This window comes from Nomascus leucogenys, chromosome 15, assembly GCF_006542625.1.
Source record: "Nomascus leucogenys isolate Asia chromosome 15, Asia_NLE_v1, whole genome shotgun sequence".
In the NCBI taxonomy this organism is placed as follows: Eukaryota; Metazoa; Chordata; class Mammalia; order Primates; family Hylobatidae; genus Nomascus; species Nomascus leucogenys.
The window spans coordinates 85,206,933-85,223,001 of record NC_044395.1 but is presented as its reverse complement, the minus strand read 5'-3'; the positions used below and the strand labels follow the sequence as shown (position 1 = coordinate 85,223,001).

Sequence of the window (16,069 nt, the reverse complement as noted above, 5' to 3'; positions counted from 1 at the left end):
AACCAATCAAATATTTTCTTTGCTTCACTTCTATTTTAGTCACATAAAAACTAAAAACCTTCCACTCTGTTTCCTTAGTGAAGCTCCTGAACCACTTCTAGTTCAGAACAGCCCAATTTATGCATTGTTGTTTGCTCAAATAAACTCTTCTAAAATAGTACTATATATCAGTTAACCTTTTTAACAGAAGTATTACACAAGAGAGATTAGAACTAGAGACTTAGATTAGAAAGTTACTGGAAAATTGGTGATGTATCAATTATAAGTCCAATTTTGCATATAGGAAATCTTATATTCTACAAATTACACACTAAAAATACAAATTTTGGAGGGAAAATGGGATTGGGGAAGATCTCTTACTATGTAACATTGTTACCAGAATGTCAAAAAAAACCAAAAAACCAAAAACACACACACACACACACAATAACAAGATGGGCATAGTGGTTCACACCTGTAATTCCAGCACTTTGGGAGGCTGATGTGGGTGGATCACACCTGAGGTCAGTAGTTAGAGACCAGCCTGGCCAACATGGTGATACTCCATCTCTACTAAAAATATAAAAATTAGCTGGGTTTGGTGGCATATGCCTGTAGTCCCAGCTACTCAGGAGGCTGAGCCAGGGGTATCACTTGAACCCGGAAGGTGGAGGTTGCAGTGAGCTGAGATCACGCCACTGCACTCTAGCCCGGGTGACAGTGAGACTAAGAAAAACAATAACGAAACTAATAGAAGCGTAAATACAATTTTTTTTAGCATTTATCTCAAGCATCATAGTCATTTGATTTTTTGCAGCTTTATATTCGGGATTTAGTGTTCTTCCTTTGGGATGTAGATCCTGGAGGGAATTGACTTCTAATAAACCACACTATCATCAAAATCAAAATTTGATGCAGATTTTTCTTAAATCTCTTGTTTCAATGCAGGGGAAAAGTCTTAATAGAAACTTCTGTATTCACATCTTACCCAGCAAAAAGCATAAGAGTTTTAATGCAATATCTATCACTATAACCACTAAAAGGAAGCCCTTCCGTATGTTTTCAATCTTTTTCTTATGTTCTTGTATTGATAACAATTTCTTTAAAATTTGAAAAGTCTTTTGCCTGACTGCTTCAAAACTCAACATATTGGAAAGAAAAACAAAATGATTTTTAAAGCTTTGCTGACATTATTTCACCCCTTGTTAATTGTTAATATGATCATTTGATGCAAGGAAATACATTGTTGCAGAATAGATTTGACTCGAATGTTTCATAAAGAAGAATATAAAGAGAAAAGCAGAGGGCCCAAAACTGAAACTTAGAGACCACATCAATCATAATAGAACTTTTGTAAGTCATAACAGTACAATTCAGAGGTTAAAAGCGGCGCCCATGAGAAGACATAGGTAACTGGAGATAGATGAAATAAAGGTGCTTGAAATACTCTGATTGGCAGGGCATGGTGGTTTACACCTGTAATCCCAGCATTTTAGGAGGCTGAGGTGAGTGAATCTCTTGAGCCCAAGAATGCAAGACCCACCTGGGCAACATAAAGAAACCCCTTCTCTACAAAAAATGCAAAAAATTGGTCAAGTGCGGTGGTTCACGCCTGTAATCCCAGCACTTTGGGAGGCTTAGTCAGGCGGATTACGATGTCAGGAGATCGAGACCATCCTGGCTAACACGGTGAAACCCCGTCTCTACTAAAAATACAAAAAATTAGCCGGGCGTGGTGGCGGGCATCTGTAGTCCCAGCTACTCGGGAGGCTGAGGCAGGAGAATGGCGTGAACCTGGGAGACGGAGCTTGCAGTGAGCTGAGATCAAGCCACTGCACTCCAGCCTGGGAAGAAACAGAGCAAGCCTCCGCCTCAAAAAAAAAAAAAAGAAAGAAAGAAAAAATTATTGTGTTGCTATCTCATTTCTTAACATATGTGGTCAATAAATGTGGTACATCACATAACCAGAATTAAAAACAAAACACATATGGTTTTGTTTATCTCCATATGATAGATGCATTTGATAAAATCCAGGATCCCTTTATGATAAAAACCCTCAACCAAACAGGCATAGGAGGGACTTAGCCTTCATCTTTTGGGACTTCCCTAATTCCCTCACTCAAAAGTAACCACTTAGTGGATTTCAAATTTCTTCCAGAAATTTATTTATATCTGTTTTATCTCCCTCACCACTGTATTTTGTTTAATCAATTTACCTGATTTTTCTTATGCCTGAACTAAAAATCTTCCAAAAAGTGCCCATATAACTTCACTGTAACAGTGTATACGCCAGTTATTTCATTAAATAAATCTGCCTTAATCTCTACATGTGTACTGATTATTTGCTAAAAATTAAATAAATTGATATAAAGGAGTAAAATTGAAAACATTAAATTGCTAATATATGTTCACCATTAGATTTTGTAAAAAGACCAAAGCTTTTTGGGTTATCGATTTTCATTTCATAAGCTCTTAATAGTGTTAAAGTGAATAGTAGCAAATTTAATTATAAAACTTATATTTAGCAGATCTTAACTTCTGTAGGGTTGTATTTCTTTCTGAATTATTCTAGCATATGTAGTTACCAAAGTACAATTTCACTATAAAAATAACCTCCCAAGACAAAGTATTTTGTTGCTTGTTATTAATAATTCATAGTTTTGCATTTATTTATTTATTTGGTAGAGATGGAATCTCACTATGTTGCTTAGGCTGACTTGGAACTCGTGGCTTTAAGCAACCCTGCTGCCTTGGCCTGCCAAAGCACTGGGATTACAGGCATGAGCCAGCCTAGTAGGTTTTTGTTGTTGTTCTAATTTTTGTTTTTTAAAATTTATTTTTAATAGAGACAGAGTCTTGCTCTGTCACCCAGGCTGAAATGCAGTGACATGAGCACTGCTCACTGCAAACTCGACCTCTCAGGCTCAAGCAATCCTCCTGCCTTAGCCTCATAAGAAGCTCAGACTACAAGTGAGCCACCAGTCCCAGATAATTTTTTTTTTTTTTTTAGAGATGAGATTTTACCATGTTGTCCAGACGGGTCTCAAACACCTGGGCTCAAGCGATCCTCCCACCTCAGCCTCCCTAAGTGCTGGGATTATAGTTGTGAGCCACTGTGCCCAGCCTAGTGGTTTTTTGAAAGAACTTTCTAGTTGAATTCTAGATTTTAAGAAGTTATCTAAGATTAAAAGTGAACTGATGCTACCTATATAAAGATAAGAATAAAGTTGAAATTCTCTTATAATCATACAACTGGGTTCATATTGCTGATTGTGCGTGTAAGCGCGCACGCATGTGTGCATGTGCATATATAAATGTACTCCCTATCCTATTTTAAAACTGACTTTAATCTTGTTTAAAATGTTTTCCTTGTTTTAAATCACATGTGAGCATTTTTTGATTTGAGTAATCTGGCTTTCTCACTGAGCCCTAAATGACTCCAACAAATAAGTGTTATCCATTATACCCAGTATTCTGATAACTCTGGTCTGTTGATATTTTCCATCATAATCAGGATTCAAAATAAAACATAATTAGTGAGACTGATCAAGGAAGACTTATGAATTAGTCATGGCTCAATGGTCTTAATTAATTGCATTTAATAAAAAGGAAATGAAAAGGTAGAAATAGGTAAATTACAAAAAATTAAAGTAGCTGTATATAACAAAATAAAGAAACAAAAAAGAAAAATGTATGCAGTATTTAGTAGGATGCTTACATTTTAAAGGCTATCATGAAAATGATTACAACTTGTTTATGTTTAAATTTACATTATTTTGAGATTATCCTTAAACACATTTTTCATTCTAGATTGGCCCTTTTCAGCACGCAGCTAATTTCTAGCTAGCTTTCTTCTTCAGTGCCTGTAATGTCATTTATTAAACAAATAAGTAAATTTATTAAATGAAAATTGATTTTTATTATAATCCTAAGCAAAATATAATTAGAAAGAAAAATGAACCAGAGAAGTTTGGGCTAATGAAATTATCAAATATATATAAATGTAAGGATTATCTACTTTTTGAAATTATTAACCTTAAAATTTCTCTTAGTTTATAATTATTTTTGTAATTGTAATAATTGTAATTATAACCTTACAATTTCAATTAGTTTATAACTGAAAATTAAATATGCATGTGTTTAATACTCCAAACTAGTGGCAAATTTATACGTGCATTTATATATATTATTTGATTTATATAAAATGTATCTAAGATGAAATAAATCTTACCTCATTCTGGAGGTCTCGGATCATTTTGCTCTTTCTTTCAACTTCAGTCTTTAAAAAATTAATCTGAAAATGAATAGACTATTATGTAGACACATTCCCAACTCATTACCATGGCTTTCATTATTTTTTTCATTATTTTGAAAAATAATAAATTATTTATTAACAAATATTGAAAAAGAACAAAGAATTACACTGTTCCTTAATCAAAACCTTCATTACTAAATTCGTACATATATTCAGCGATTATATTAAAATATCCCTTTTTCATTTAACAAACTACTTTTTTTTAATTGAGAAATCCTACACTTTATGACTGTGATTCTCTTACCTGGATAAACTTCATTTCCTTTTAAAAATGTGGTTCTTTCACATGGACACAGGAAGGGGAACATCACCCTCTGGGGACTGTTGTGGGGTCGGTCGGGGGAGAGGGGAGGGATAGCATCAGGTGATACACCTAATGCTAAATGATGAGTTAATGGGTGCAGCACACCAACATGGCACATGGATACATATGTAACAAACCTGCACATTGTGCACATGTACCCTAAAACTTAAAGTACAATAATAATAATAATAATAATAATAATAAAAAGTGGTTCTTTAAAAAAAGAAAAAATAGATTCTAGAGTTGAACCTAGGAATCTCTATTTCTAAATCACTCCAGGTAATTATGACCTGTGGCCAAGTTTGAGAGCACTTACATAATAATATCCTTTACCTCAAAACTATGGGACATTAAGAATAGTCTACCGAAGACACCATGATGCTTCTTTCTGAACAAGATATCATCAGGATCTGTCACCTTACACCACTTATTGGAACCATATTTCCTAAAAATAGCATTACCTGCCCCAAGTACTTTGTAAAAAAAAGGTAGTATAGTAAGTGGTCAAGACTTTTATAGAATTTATAATCTTTATAATCCCTGAGAGTGCACTAGTCACTGAGACTTTATAGTCACTGAGGGTTCCCTATAATAAGAAAATAACTATGACAGTGGATGAAACATTTAATTTATCCAATTTTCAATTTTCTTGTAGTCACATTTTTAATAAAGTAATGACACAAGGTAAATTTAATTTTTCTAATGCACTTAATTCAATATATTCAAAATATTATTTGGACATGGATTATTCATGACATAATTTACATTCTTTTTGTGTTATATGCTTTTAGATTCCAATGTGTGTTTTACACTTAACAGTACATCTCAGTTTGGATTAGTCATATTTCTAATGCTCAATAGCCTCATGCATTGAACAATGTATTCTTAGAAGTTTCCTGAAATGATAAAAGAGACTCATGATCCAGGTGATCTCTGAAGATAGACTGAGTCATTGGGTTGGAAATTAAATTTAGGGAGAAGGTTAATTTTTACCATATACACAACTTTAAAAAATATTTAGTCCTGAAACATTTCAAACATGAAGAAAAGAACAAGAAGTAATACGTAAAATGCCTGTGGGCTAACCCTACACATTAACCAGATATGAATGTTTTGTCCAATTTTCTTCAGACCCTTTTATAAATAATATATTATTATTTATCATTATTTATTATTAAAGGTTCAGCTAACTTCTATTCCTTTCTTCACCACCACCCCCCAGGTAAGCACTATACTGAACTTACATATTTGTCTCCTGCATATTTTTATACATTTTATTTATTGTGTATGCACTTATGAAAAATAAATACTTTATGTTAAAGTTTGCCTAAATTATGAGAAAATCAATTTTATGAGATTTATTCATATTTATTTTATGTAATACCTGTTAATTTATTGTGGCTAGTGAATTTGTTATGGTAGTAACCACAGCTGAAGGTAAACAATTACTAAATTAATTAAGGTGAAGAATAAGGCACTGTAACTGACATATCCCTAAATACAGTGGTTTAAATGAGATAGATTTTTCTCTCATAGAGTGGTATATAGCTGTCTGCAGCCTGGAGCCCGGAGGTGAGTGGCCCACAGCCTGGATACAGCTCTGGCATTAGCAATCAACCTTTGAACGATTTTTCCCATTATCATCATTTCCCAGTTACTGGATGATGTGTCTTGGGTCTGTGTTCCCACCCTAATCTCATGTTGAAATGTAATTCTTAATGCTGGAGCTAGGGCTTGATGGCAGGTGGTTGGATCATGGGGGTGGTTTCTAATGGTTTAGCACCATCTTACTGCTGTTTTTGGAATAGAGTTATTGTGAGATATGCTTGTTTAAAAGTATGTAGCATCTCTCCCCCTTCTCTCTCTTCCTCCTGTTCTGCCCAGGTGAAGATGCCTACTCTAACTTTGCCTTCTGCCATGAGTAAAAGCTCCCTGAGGCCTCCCCAGCCATGCTTCCTGTATAGCCTGTGGAACCATGAGCCAATTCAATCTTTTTTCTTTATAAATTACCCAGTCTCAGGTATTTCTTTATAACAATGCAAGAACAGATTAATATACATGATATGGGAAGTCCAGGGTAAAGAATAACTAAATAATTCTAACTCTAAAATAAAATCTGGGCTGTTGGATTTTCCTCGGGAGATTTGAACTGGGAACCTCTAGAGAAAACTGGCTAGTTCTCAGCTGAGATAGGTTAAGGATGTCATAAGGTATTATTAAGGCTGTATTAAGTCAAGTGTTGCATAAATAATATGCAGAGGAAGTCAGTTGTTACAGAAATAGAAACAGTCAATGGAAAGCCAGCTGAGTCATTTATCTAGAGGACTGTAAGAATGAAAATCCATGGATTCCTCTTCCTGACATCTTCAAGAGCTGCAATAGTTCCAGTATCACCTAACAGCCTCATCACATCTGACTCCTGGGCTTGGCTTTCCATAAAGTCCATCAGAAGTTTTACAACACCTGTTAACACTTTTTTCTTTCAGGCCTGTATAAGTTTCCAGGCATTACCATTTCCTCAGTTGTTACTGAAAACCCAAACCAAACAATTTTTATGGCAAAAGAACACATAATACAGAAAGAGAAGCTTGAGAATTAACATGTCTAGTGTTTTAGCCATATTAATTTTGAAAATACTGACAGTAACCCCAAAACACTAGTACTCATTGTCCATTAAGTAGATAGTTCAAGTTGATAGAAAAACCAAGGTATCACCACTGTAACCCAAAAGTAAAATTCTAAGTCTTCCTAATCAACTGAATGGACTCCTCCACTCAGCCAACGACATTCCAAAGTTAACTTGAAACACAAGTTCAGGCCATGATGGAAATTTAACATTAAAACAGAGACCTTAAGATAATCTATTTGCTCTAAAGCCTGCTACCTGGAGGCTTTATCTGCATAATAAAAACCTTGGTCTCCATAACACAACCACTTATCTTAACCCAGACACTCCCTACTATTGATTCTAACTCTTAGATAACCAATTGCCAATCAGAATATCTTTGCCAACTGCCGATCAGAAAATCTTTGAAATCAACTATGACCTGGAAGCTGGACATTCCGCCACCCTACTGGCTCCCTACCACTTCAAGTTGTCCTGCCTTTCTGGACCAAAACAATGTACATCTTACATGTATTCACTGATGTCTTATGTCTCCCTACAACATATAAAACCAAGCTGTAGCCCGACCACCAGGGGCACACGTTCTCAGGCCCTCCTGAGGCCGTGTCACAGGCATGTCCTTAACCTTGGTGAAATAAGCCTTGAAATTAATTGAGATCTGTCTCAGATACTTTTGGATTTACACCAAGTAGAACTTAACCCCATTCAAAATTAAACACGTATGCAGAGTAACAGTGTATCCCCCACAGAACAGCTTTTACATTCTTTTCTACACAAGCATTTTATTAGCCCCAGAAAATTTCGCTTTCGACAGACTTGTCTTTAGTTATGTCACGAACTACTTAAAGCCATATTACTTATATTAATAATCTGTTCTTTCACTGATACCATTATTTCCTCCAAATCCCCATATATGGGTACTGCACATGTTATTCATACTTAACAATTAACTTTAATTAAAGTATAATGAAAATACATTACCATGTCAAGACTATAATTATTAAATGTTAAACAAGGACAGAAAAACTTGAGAATGCAATACTTAAATATTCAAGACATAAAATATATTTTGAACATTTAAAATGTATTAGCATTTTAGGCCATGGGTTTAGAATCCCAACAGATTTTTAACACCCCTGAAAGAATAAGCATTCTTATCAATAGTTATGAAATAATTCTCAGAAACAGAAAATACATTGTATTTTCTGTGAATAAGATTGAAAGAACATAGCAATTCTTTATTTTTAATGAGATTCAAAGCTTCAAGCTAAAGCTCTTGCTTTAGACTAATTATGTCTCACGACAAGTTAAGCCATAAAAATTAACAAGAGTAGGGAAATGCATTCAATAATCATTAAAATCTTTAATTATCCTGATCACACCTGAGAGCTTATTCTTCATTGCTGTCTGTTAGGGTTTTCCATTAGGGTCACAGGTTTGAAATATTTGCCATTTCATTATTTGCTTAGGAATAAACATAAATGTTTGTATTTCCATAAAGAGTATTTTTAAACAGAATTAGATCGAGAAAGATACACTGTTTTTTAATTTATTTTTTCAGATATACATCTTTTTCATATTTTTTAAATTCAATGAGGAAGATCATCTTTTTTCAATCAATAAAAAAATGATAAATCAATGTTTCATAGCATTTTACTATAACTTAACAAATGTTGTGGGCATTTGCACCATATGTGCATAAATAAACAATCTCTTATCTTGATAGAAAAAAATCTATAGTAATTTGATGTTTAATCAAGGACAATACATAAGATTATCTGCTCTTAAATCTAAAATAGCACAATATTTCTCTAATCAAATCCAAAATTTGCCCCAATTTGAGAGAGAGCATCAGTGATCTTAATCTCCCTTACTTACACAAACTTCAGTTACAACTATAGTATTTCTTTCAGTAAAAATAATTACTGGATGATTTATACAATAAAAAAGTTATACATATGTGTTAATTTAATCCTTATTTAACCTAGAATCTTCAAATAGGGAGAAAAATTACAAAGGATTTTATTTGAATCTTTACCAAAATTTGTTAAGTGTTGACCCCAGTGATATTAATCTTTCCCTAGATTCCACCAACCAGCTGCACATTATAAAATAAAATATTCATGATATACACACAAACACATGTATACACACATACGCATACACAGACACACACACACACACACACACACACACAAGTCATTCCCACATTAAAGATTCTGTCATCTCTTTATGGTTTCTGAGTTAGACCATATCACTGTTTCAATTCAAAACATAGAACACATTTTCCTGAAGAGATAAGACATGTTTGCATTCATTGATCATGAAGTATATTTTGTTAATATACTCTTAGATTTGTTTATTCAGAAATTTTACATCTACATTCATTAATGAAATATGCCTATAAGTTTACTTAGTCATATTGTTATGAATTGATTTGCAATAATAAATGCATATGCTCACATAAGGAGATGAGAGTTATTTATTTTCCACAAAATACTTGCGTTTATTAGGAATTAATTGGTCATTGAAAATTAGGTAAAAGTCATCATTAAAATCCTTCTCTAGAATTTGGGGAAATAGATGCCTTTTGGTATAATAAAATTCCAAACGCATTGGTCTATTCAAGTATTATATTTCTTATTGCAGAAATTTTGGAATTTTATAATAATATGACCAAGGACTTTTGTTCACAATTTAAAATTAATTAGTTGACAGTTGCCGATCATACTTTAAATTGTGAATATGGCCTTTTTCTCTTTTTTATTTGGCAGTTGACATTTTAACATTTGAGTCTTTTATTCGTATTCAATTTTTATCATAACCTTTTCTCTGTAACGTAATCTTTTCAAAGAACTAAGGACTTAGGGGATTTTTGTTTCTTTCATAGTTTATTGTTTTTTGTCTAGTCTTTATAATTCTCTTTCCTTAGTACATTGAGTTTGAGCTTCTGCTTTTTCACCAACTTCTTGAATTAATGTCATCTATCTTTCATTTACCTGAAAACGCATTTAAAGCTATTCATCATCCACTAAGTATTACTTTGACATGTATGACTTTCATTATTATTAAGTGCCAAGTATGACAATGTGTTTGATCATTTCTCACTAATCCAATGGTTATTAGAACATATTTTTAAACAAGAAATTATTTGACCACTTATAAAAATTATTTTTACTTTTATTAAAATGGAGTTTAATAACATATGTGCTACTAATATTTTTGAATTTATAGAACTTCATTTATGTTTCAATACATATTTTATTTGTGTATCATTTCTGTAAATCTACTGGGTGTGGTAAAGAAATATAGGCAGTTTGTTGGAGATTTCTCACTATATACTAATAGTTTAAAACTATCAATTGTAGAGCTTCATGATATACACACGAACACATGTTCTCAGGCCCTCCTGAGCTAAGCATGCAGATGTTCCTGGTGGGTCGCATATGCAGCGATGGCATGGAAGCCCCATTCCCCTTTCCCTATACTTTGTCTTATTTATCTCTTCATATACTTTTTAATTGCCTTTATAATAAACTAGTAAATGTAGATGTTTCCTCAAGTTCTGTAAGGCACTCCAGAAAACTAATCAAAACAAAGGAGGTGGTTATGGGAACCTCAACTTGAAGCTGGTGGGTCAGAAGTTCTACAGGCCCCAACTTGAGACTGGTGACTGAGCAGGGGAAGCAATCTTAGTGACTGAGCCTTCAACCTGTGGGATCTGACACTATCTCCAGCTAGGTAGGGTCAGAATTAAATTGGAGGAGACTCAGCTGGTGTCTGCTACTTCTTAGTGGAACAAATCCCCACATATTTGGTCACAGAAGTCTTCTGTGTTAATTGTTGTGGTATGGGAGCAGAAGAAAAACATGGTTTGACAATTTTTCCCAAAACAATTGGTGTCAGGGGAATGATATTTGCTGGCACTGCTTAGGCTCAGGGAAACATATGGTTCGGAAAGAGAAATAATAAAAGAGCAGGGGGTGAAGAACCTTTGATTCCTGGGTAGCCAAATGGTCCCCCATGGTATAGAGCTGCAGTTATGCTGCATTTGGTTACTCAAGGTAAAAGCTATCAGTGGAATTTAGATATGGATGCACAGGGAAATGCAAACTGTTGACGACAAAAGCCAAACTTCATAAAATATTTGAAAAGATTTATTTGAAGACAATTGTGAGGACAATGGTTCTTGACACAGTCTCAGGAGATCCCGAGAACATGTGCGTAAGGTGGTTAGGTTACAGCTTGCTTTTATATATTTTAGGAAGACATATGGAATCAACCAATACATGTGAGGTACACATTGGTTCGGTCCGAAAATGTAAGACATCTCAAAGGTGGGAGAAGATGTGGCTTTCAGGTCATAGGTAATTGGTTAAAACAGTTAAGCTTTGCCTACAGTTGAAGCCAGCAGAAAGAAATGCTTGGGTTTAACATAAGGGGGGTGGTGAAAGCCAAGGTTCTTATCATATAGATGAAACCACCACAGAAGTTGACTCTACAGAGAACAGATGGCAAATGTCTCTTATCAGGCCTTAAAATGTGCCAGGCTCGCAGTTAATCTCTTCAGGATTGGAGGGCTTGGAAGGGGAAAGATTGAGTTATATTAATAAAGACTCTTTACAGATAAAAAGAGCCATTTCAAAATATGGTAAGAAAACATATTTTGATGTAAAATAATTTGATTTCCTTCTTTATCTGTCATGCGATGTTACGCTAGAGTCAGGTTGGAATATTGCTTCTTAATTGCTACAAAGAGTCTGTTTTGTCAGTCTTAAGATCTCAGTTTTAATGTTAATGTTAGTCAGTTGTGCCTAAAATCCAAAATAAAGAGTATAATGAGGAATGTCTGTCATCCTCTTCTTGAACTAGTTTTGCAGGTTTCTTTGGAATCCCTTTGGCTGAGAGGAGAGTCCATTCAATCCATGCGGGGGCTTAGAATTTCATTTTTGGTTTATGAAACTAATAAGAGAAAAGAAACATGTTTAAATCTTTGGTTTTTTTAATCTATAATAGCTAAACTAGAATTTAAATAGAGTGCTGAGTCAGGCCTTTAGGGTAAACCAAGCTCAGATATGAGTCTGTCTGAGCTCAGGCCACTAGCCTCAAAGCCACCCACAAAGGGAAAAATTATGTCAGGAAAACAGAAAGCACTTCTAAGACCTTTGGTCACCAAAAAGGTGGTCAATGTGGGAGAAGGGCAAAAACAAGTAACTACTGAAACTTAGTATAATATGAAGGAATTGTTCACTGTGTACACTGGTATCATCAGCATTCTGAGGTACCTTTACTAAAATGGATAGTGAAAGTAAATAATTTGCGAGTAGTGTGGTGTGTGTATTTTTTTTTTTTTTTTTTTTTTAGACAGTTTTGCTCTTGTCGCCCAGACTGGAGTGCAGTGGCATGATCTTGGCTCACTGCAACCTCTGTCTCCCAGGTTCAAGCGATTCTTCTGCAGTCTCCCGAGTAGCTGGGATTACAAACCCTGCCACCATGCCCAGCTAAATTTTGTATTTTTAGTAGAGACGGGGTTTCACCATGTTGGTCGGGCTGGTCTTGAACTCCTGACCTCAGGTGATCCACCCACCTCGTCCCCACAAAGTGCTGGGATTACAGATGTGAGCCACCAAGCCCAGCCAGTGTCTTTGGCTTTAAATGATACAGAGTAGAAGAACGTGTTTGCATTGATGCAGGACCTACCGCTCACTACTGAGTAATTGCAGATGTGTATATATCATAGGAATTTATTCCTGAAGAAATGGCCAGTCTGGTGGGGTGGATAAAAGCCACTGTTAAGTTCTGAAGGGGGGCTGTCTGACTCCACCTATGAATGTCAAGTGGAGCACCGCAGATGAGGCAGTTGATATGCTTCATATGCAAGCCATATGGGATTGCTTTTATGATGTCAGGGATATTCACTGGCTAAATATGCCTGTTACTCAGGTCGTGGTAAGTACGGTGGTTAGGGGAGCCCCATTTTCATGAACACCTCATATAACCCTGTTGATACAAAACAGAGACAGTCAGAGAAGCCTTATCAAATTTGTTGTCTCAACTTCTCCTCATAGGTCACTACAGATGCTAATAAAACATCAGGTAAGTTAACCAAAGAACAGTGAAGGGTAGTGAGGAGAGTGAAAGAACTCATCTCAGAAAGTTGAAAAATTTTAAATAATTAACAAATAAGATGAATAAAGAAAACATTGGCAGAGCATGATGGCTCACAACTGTAATCCTAGTACTTTGGCCAGCCAAGATAGAAGGATTGCTTGAGGCCAGGAGTTCAAGACCAGTCTGGGCAACATAGTGAAACCTCATCTCTACAAAAAATTAAGAAAAAAAAAATACACTGATGAGGTGAAACTACAAAGAAAAAGAGAAGAGAGAGTCATGGGATTCATCTCACAAGGTGGAAATCTTTAGATGGTTATTAAAATATTAAATGAATAAAATGGAAATTAATGGGGTTAAAACAAAAGTCTAAATAGAACACGATCAAAGGCTGAGTAGATCAAAGGGAGACTTGGCTGGTCCCTCAACACTAAAGGGCCCCAAACCAGTTTGCTCTTATTATATCTGTTTCTTAAATTCTATGTGGCAGATATTAATGTTGTTGCCAATTCTTTCCTTTATATTCTTTTGCCTGTATTTTCTTTCCTATCTTGCTTATGTTACATATGCAATATTTTTAATTTTTAAACTTAGAACATTTGTATATATTTTCCTATTCTTTTAATTTTAGTTATTCTGTCTCATTTTTAAAATTAAATTATTAAATTTAACCCATTTTAATTTCTCATGATTTCTAATACATTGGAACTTTGGCCATCTTGAATTTTTTGCCTTTTTTCCTTTCTATTACATAAATTAATTTAATTTTTTCCATCTTATTTTTTTTAACGGAGTAAATCAAGTTTTTCTCCATGTGAGTTTCAATATTACACATTCTAATTTTGTTCTCACCGTAATTGCTTCTAAGTTAAAATACAGAAGATTTGTAATAGTCTTGGTTATTTACTATATGTCCCCTTGTTGCACTGCCTCACCCCAATCATATTTTCCCCCCTTCGGCTCTGTTTCCTAAAGGAAAATCTAAATTTGCCAAGGTATTTGTTCACTATTAATCCTCATATCACTTGCAGTCTGCTGTTTATTCTGCTTTTTGAGTACAGTATTTCCTCCAAAAGGATTTTCAAAATGGAGCTTTCTCTGGCAACGCTTCCGTGCTTTATATGCTTTAACATTTGAATGCCAGTTTATACGTATACAACAATGTAGAAGCAGTGTAGTAAAACATTGCTTTATTGTCTTATTAAACTCATTAACACTCTTAAGAAGTCTGATATCTATCTGATTATTTCCCTTTTGCGGGTGATCTATTCGTTCCTTTGGAAAATTTTGTAATTGTATCTTTTATTTTGATATTTTAAAATTTCATGATGGCACAATAAAGTTTCTATTTATTTATATGTGTGCTTTTATTTTGTGACTCAGATACTTGGCAATTTTACTCTGATTCTCCATAGCGTTTAATGCATATTTTACATTTTCTATCTCAGTTTTTTGTCGTTCCCTGATGCTTTCTATAAATTTGTCATTATTACTATTTTCTTTCTTATACATACACCATTTAGTGTATTCTTTATTTTACCTATTAATTACTGGCTATTGTCTACAGTTAACATTATCAAGTAGCTTATTTTATGATTTTTTGTTTTGTTTCTCTATGGGTTATTACTGTATAGGTTAACTCCTTGAGTATATTTAACATGCTTCACTAAATTGTTAGTTTATCAACTCCAGTAATTCTGCTTCAGAATGAGTATGTAGTCCAATGTGTAGTCTTTCTTTTTAGTAGCTCTGTACCTCAAATATCTTGTTATTTTAGCCCTTATCTGATTTTTGTTTTTGAATTTTTTATTATTATTATTATTATACTTTAAGTTTTAGGGTACATGTGCACAATGTGCAGGTTTGTTACATATGTATCCATGTGCCATGTTGGTGTGCTGCACCCATTAACTTGTCATTTAGCATTAGGTGTATCTCCTAATGAATTTTTAATTGCTCTGTGTGGCAATGGGTACAGGAAAAGGGCCAATGATGGCTGCTGTCCTGGGGAGAAAATGAAAAACCCAGGATAGAAAACTTTAAAAGCACGGAATGCTCTTAGGGGATCTAAGGGAGATGGGGTGGGTACTATGACTCCACCCTTCCTCACTCCCATTACTTCTCATTCTAGCAGGGCTTTTGTACTGCACTGATGTTACCATGATGACAGGAGAGGCCTGAGCTGTTGCTATTGATTTCTAAGGGGAAGGGACAGAAGGTGATACTCTCAAGGAAGAGTGCAGAAAAGGAGAGCAGAATCTATAGATGACCTTCAGCCTACTCTTGCATGCATCCTACTGCAGCCCCCGACTCAGCTAATCACAACGACCTCTTCCAAAGACATCTATTCATTTCTGTGAGTCATCTTTCTTCCCAGGAATCACTCATTATTTTGTTTGTTGGGTTTTTCACATACTTCTTTTTTAATACTTCAGTTCATAGTTTCCTTTAACTGCTATCATTTTTTAGAGTTGATTTTGAGGGAATGAGTTAGCAATGGCATCAGTTTCTCATCTTGGTAGTAACTATATAAATATGCATTTAATGGATGATTCTGATGATGATGAGTCAAAAAAGAAAATGGTTTATTCCATATTTTCTAGTTCTTAGTGAGCATTAATAAGTATTCATGGAATGAATGATAAGCTGTAAGTTTCTGGTAAAATCATAGCATCAGACATGGACACTTTCCATATATCTTGATTATAAAAGTGTAGAAAGTCAAGAATATCAT

At 34.5% G+C, this 16,069-nt stretch overlaps 1 protein-coding gene across 3 annotated transcripts in view; it reads right to left on the bottom strand.

The window, feature by feature from the left end:
- The window catches only part of LUZP2 (leucine zipper protein 2), a 594,909-nt gene that overhangs the window by 311,070 nt on the left and 267,770 nt on the right, over positions 1 to 16,069 (bottom strand). For all 3 annotated transcript variants that reach the window (XR_004033667.1, XM_030829545.1, XM_030829544.1), the window contains exon 5: positions 4,211 to 4,273. Coding sequence is in view for 2 of the 3 variants with exons in the window: in XM_030829545.1 (XP_030685405.1) it covers positions 4,211 to 4,273 (63 nt within the window). In the remaining variant the exon portion in view is untranslated. The remainder of the gene's footprint in view (positions 1 to 4,210; positions 4,274 to 16,069) is intronic.